The 5,363-nt window shown below is 40.7% G+C and overlaps 1 protein-coding gene across 1 annotated transcript; it reads left to right on the plus strand.

Annotated features, from left to right (window-relative positions):
* The first annotated feature begins 593 nt into the window (after positions 1–593).
* On the plus strand, positions 594–3,527 carry LOC109199214 (terminal uridylyltransferase 4-like). The gene is made up of 4 exons (XM_019354553.2): positions 594–749; positions 1,405–1,971; positions 2,738–2,908; positions 3,002–3,527. The coding sequence occupies exons 2-4, from the start codon at positions 1,758–1,760 to the stop codon at positions 3,088–3,090; spliced, it is 474 nt and encodes a 157-aa protein (XP_019210098.1). The 5' UTR covers positions 594–749; positions 1,405–1,757; the 3' UTR covers positions 3,091–3,527.
* The last annotated feature ends 1,836 nt before the right edge of the window (positions 3,528–5,363 follow it).

The raw sequence follows: 5,363 nt of genomic DNA on the forward strand, positions 1-5,363 counted from the left end.
AAGCGCTTTACACTACATTCAGTCATTCACACACTGGTGATGGCAAGCTACATTATAGCCACAGCTGCCCTGGAGCACACTGACAGAGGCGAGGCTGCCGGACACTGGCGCCACCAGGCCCTCTGACCACCACCAGTAGGCAAACATGGGGTTAGTATCTTGCCCAAGGATATTGGCATGCAACCTGGAGCAGCCTGGGATCGAACCACTGCCCTTCTGGTTAGTGGCTGACCTGCTCTGCCACCTGAGCTACAGCCACCCCAAAAATAGAAAGATAAGCTCTGGCAGACTTGGTTCTGTGGTAGGTCTTAAAGGGTTAATACTAAAACAAACATGAAAAGAAGGTAAATTATTCCCTCCAAACAAAATGTATAAATTCTAAACGTGCTAATCAGTGCGTGCATGATTACATTGCTCTACCATCAAAAAGTCACCTGTGCGAATATCATCGGTTATTGGACTGGCAGTTGTCAGCTGGGAAATTTTTACATATCACCCAACCTTATCATGAGTCTCTTTAAAATCTTAAATATCAATGTATGTAAGTGCCCTAACAATTGATTTTGAGATATAATTATCAGATGTGGGACACATCAGATATTCTCTGCAGTGGGAGCTCAAAAGCTTATATGGCTTTTTATTCTTTTACAGCTTCTCACATGGTGCGAACTATAGTGAGCTCTCAGTCCATCCCTATTCCCCAGACAGCTGCAGACTGTCCTGGAAGGACCAGACAGGCCTCAGAATGTGTAAGTACAACAGTTAACCTTCCACACTACGCTTTCAAAATTATCACTGACACTGGCTACCACAGATGTGACAGAAGTTCGTAAGTGATGCATATTCACCACTGAGATGTGATTTTCTTTTTTTGTGTACCAATTCCAGTTCTGAGAACTATAAAAGTGGCAGCATGTAACAACATGTGATCAGCTTTTCTTCAGCATAGTTTTATTTTCATAATGAGGGAAGTTATTAAACTTTGCAATGTCTCTCAAACTACTCTAGGTCATAGGATCTTCTCTCACTTAAACAACTGAAAATTAAGTGCATCCTTCTGGAAAGAGATGCAAATAATTAACAGAAAATGAGTTTTACTGGGCATATTCAGTTAGTTTCATTTATACAGCGCCAAATGACAATAAGAGTTGAATCAAGGCAGTTTATATTGTAGGTAAAGAACCTACAATAATCCCAGCAATTGTGTTTTGCCATAAAAATAAAACAGATTGTAGTTAGTTTGAATTATGAATGAATTTAAGAAAACATGTTCCAAAATGTCTTCACTTTTATATCTGAATTCGATAAATCATGAACAAATAAAATTAGAACTTATTTGCACATCAGTTGTTCAGATTGCTGATTTTTAACTTCTTCCTTTTTTGTTTTCTTTCTTCCTAATAGTCTGATAGTCGTCAGACTCCACCCTACTCACCACAGCCCACTGCTGTCCCCCAAGTTCCACCCACTCCTCCAGTTCTCCTCAGCCCTCCCACACTAAGACCAATTCTGCTGGTCCCCTCAAGCAGTCTGCACATCCCCAGGTCCCGCTCTCTCTCCTTAGCTTTCCTACCTCCCACCCAAGCCAGTATCACCCAGGTGCACTCACTGCACTGGGACTTCTTCCCACCCACCAGCACCAGTCACACCAGTCCCAGGGGCAGTCTACTCACCCAGTCCACCTCCCCTCCACCTCCTGGCCCATCCACGGACCAGTCCTCACCTCGTCCTCTCCCACTGCCCCCTCTCCGCCTGGCATGAAATTCGCCCTGCGATCAGCGTCCGGGAACGGGAGTCCCACAGGTTCAGGTGGAAACCCCAGCCCCATGAATCTGAATGACCCCAGCATAATATTCGCCCAGCCGGCGGGGAGACAGCTGGGCATCAGCGGGCCAGGACGGGAAGGACACTGGCACAACCACTTGGCACAGCCTGGGTCACTCATGGGCAATGGCACTGTAGTCAAGTCAGGTATTCACTGGGTGATTTGGGGACACCGTCCATCTGTGTGGGATTCTGTCTCTATCTTTAGCTTTAAATAAAAGCATCAAACCATTTCTTACTTTATTACACCATCACCTGACTCTTGTGCTCATGTATAGCTGCTTTAGAGTCTGCACTTTCTTTACAGAGAAAATCAAGGAATTATTTCATTCAGAAGTAAATCTGGAGTTTTTGTTCCAGGATGATGTTTCGGATTTAGGTTGTGTGTGCCTTAGGGAACTGCAGATCCCCGTCACAGCTAGGCGAGGCTAAAGGAAATGGTGCAAATGTTGAGGAAAAGTTACCAAACCCTCATGAAACCCTTGATTGTTTCTTGACCCTGACAATTTAAAAATGTTAGTGAAAAGAACGAGCTACACTGGAGCGACAGTCTGCCCGAGCTCTGAGGCTTGTCGGTGTCAGTTTCATACGCTACCAGCTGTTTTAGTTTGTATTTAGTTGTTTTTTTTTTTTAATTTTTCTATGATATTATAATAGTCAAAAGAATTTCATAAATTTTAATGATTTTATTTGTAAATGGATCGAATTTATGCAAGTAGTCAGCATTTTCAGTGTTGACCCTTCTGCAGTTCCCTGTGGCATGCTGATTCCAGCTCCTGATTACTACCTTATGGGTGCTGCACCCACAAAACACAGTTTGATTTGCAAAATGTGGACCAGGATTAAAATTCTTACCGGTACTGATTGTCTCTTTTGACAGTTAAAGAAAGATTTTTTTCCCCTTTGTCTACAGAGTCTGGCCATCCGGCTTCGTTTGTAGCTGTGAGCCAAGGCTCTCGGTTATGGGAGCACAATAAAACCCCTCAGTACACTCTGTCTCCATCCTGGCCCTACAGAATGCCCCAGAACTACATCCAGCAGGGCAACGGAGGCTACCAGCATGGTAAACCCTTTGTGGCCCAAGGTTAGATATGATGAACAGCAATGTTTTTTTTATTACTTTTGGAAAAGAGACACAATTTTTTTTTTCTAAGGGATTTCTTTTCTTTTTGTTTAGGTTCTATGATGCATCCGAATCCCAACTTCCCACTGGTCCCTCATGTCCGGCATCCAGTGAATTTGAATTTCATCCAACAGAAGAAGTAAACTGGCATCTTTTTTTAATCAGGCTTATGGTCAGTAAAACAACGCATAAAGCATCATTTGATCACAAGACGATTTTTAAAATGAATTTTATCATTTTTGTACAGTTTTTAAGTTTTACTTTTTGTGTCATTACATTGATTTGTGATACAAATGTCAAATATTTTAATACCCCCGTTTTTGAGGGGGTCCAAAAAAGTGTTTTTATTTTATGTGTAAAGTAAGGAGGACAAATGTAAACCTTTATTTTTATTAGCTTTATTCATACTTTGCTTGCCACAAGATGAAGGCTTTGAATAGATGTTTGTTTTAAAAACAATCTAACATGTCACCCTAAGTATGTAGTGCCAAAAGCATTGATAGCAAGAAAAAAGGGGGAAAGTCTTAAATAATAATTAAAAAAAAAAGCTATAAAAAAATAAAGAAAAAAGCAAACCGCTTCACTGTGTCCTGTGTGTTCATTTCTCTTATCAATACTCCAGCATACTAGGTATGATCTAGTTTGCATTTGTACTTTGGTCATTAGAACTCAGACTACAAGCAACGACTGCATTGAGTCCATGTGGCGAGCAGAAGATTTGCTGAAATTGAATATTTCCTACCATCCAGGTACACTGGCTCCACTGAAAGCCCCCAAAAACGTTTGCATCCAGATGCTTAGTGGACTAGTACACATTGTAACATGAATATTAAGAGTTCTTTTATCTTTCTAATCACCTGTGCTGATGTTTCTGGGATACTCTAGAGAGTAGAAGCAGTAATGTGTACGACGTATATTAAAGATGCCCGTTGAAGAGATTTCTGTAGTCGAGTACAGATGTGACTTAAGTCTACATTCTTTCTAATGGCAAAAAGAAAGCAATAGTGCTGTTTTCACAAACCGGAACAAGGTCCTCAAAGTGTTTTAGAACACTAAGATAACAATTTTACAACAGCAATTTCCGGCTGTTACAGTTGATTCAGTGAGCAGACCCTGCCTCTAAAGGCATGCACAACTAACCACAGCAGCACTGTGATCTAATCTTGCATTAATGTGATAAGTCCCACTTGATTTGAGATCGACCGCTGCTCTGAATCACTTTTGAATTAACATTCCGAGTATTTTCTTCTCCACTTTTTGTGGTTACAGCCCTGATGCACTTTTTCTGCTCTGTATCGATATAATCCAATAGGAAGGGAGCCAAATCCTTGTAATTATAATACAACATGGAAAAAATGAGCAAAGAAATAGGTAAAAATTATAATTGCAATGTGTCAAACCTCAGTATACGGCAGTGGTTAATGCTTTGGTGTTTCTTTATTGTAATTTAAAATGGTTTGGTACACACCACTTGTTAACTCTCCTTGGAGAAGGGTCTTATGGCACAGTTGCAAAATGTGTCAGAATGGCTGACAAAAAGACTGTAGCCATTAAAATAATAAAACAGGAGAACCCAAAAGATCCATTAGAAAACCAAGATGTAAAAACTGCTCCCTAGAATTTAAATTAGAAAGTTGTGTGCAGTGGATGTAAGGACTGTACAGAAATGCAGAGTCATGGAGTTAAACATACCTGCATGGTGATGGTACCAGGCATTTACTGACAGTGGACCTCTATGTCTTGAGTTTGAATATCTTGAAAAAAGTCTTTTTGACTTTATGAAAAAAAGAAATTTCAAACCACTGAGTGTAAAGGCAATTTGTCCCGTCATTGTGCGGGTGTTAACTCCATGTTTCTCTACATTTACCTCAAGTCTACTGGAACAATACACGCAGATCAGAAATTAGAGAATGTAATCTTGGTAACGCGTCAACAAGCGCCTTACTGAATTAAAGTAATTGACTTCAAAACATTAGGCTCTATAGGTTCTCTGGTGTCTTCCGCAGTCTGACCAGTGATGACATGTATATTGTCCTTCAGTGATGCCACCACTGCATGTCATTAATGTTTGTCTTCTCTCTCCGACAGTTTGTGTTTTGTCCTCGTCCTATACTCTCCTTATCCCCCTACAACTGGTTGCAGCAGATGGTCACCTCTCCATGTTGAAAGGGTTTTTCCTTCCTACTGTCGCCAAAGCGCTTGCTCATAAGGGGTCATATGATTGTTGGGTTTTTCTCTGTATCTATTATTGTATGATCTACTGTGCAATATAAAGCGCCTTGAGGCGACTGCTGTTGTGATTTGGCGCTATATAAATAAAATTGAATTGAATTGAAATTCAAAGACAGTGAAAGTTTTTCAAAGAATAAGTCAAATAATTCTAGAAAGCCCATGTGACCTGTGAAAGACCTCTGCA

Source organism: Oreochromis niloticus, unplaced genomic scaffold, assembly GCF_001858045.2.
Source record: "Oreochromis niloticus isolate F11D_XX unplaced genomic scaffold, O_niloticus_UMD_NMBU tig00002527_pilon, whole genome shotgun sequence".
NCBI classification, from domain to species: domain Eukaryota; kingdom Metazoa; phylum Chordata; class Actinopteri; order Cichliformes; family Cichlidae; genus Oreochromis; species Oreochromis niloticus.

Excerpts from the sequence above, each read along its gene's own strand:
- LOC109199214 (XM_019354553.2), top strand. The coding sequence starts at position 1,758 with ATGAAATTCGCCCTGCGATCAGCGTCCGGGAACGGGAGTCCCACAGGT. Across the intron at positions 1,972-2,737 it reads TGGCACTGTAGTCAAGTCAG|AGTCTGGCCATCCGGCTTCG; the intron begins GTATTCACTGGG and ends CTTTGTCTACAG. Across the intron at positions 2,909-3,001 it reads TAAACCCTTTGTGGCCCAAG|GTTCTATGATGCATCCGAAT; the intron begins GTTAGATATGAT and ends CTTTTTGTTTAG.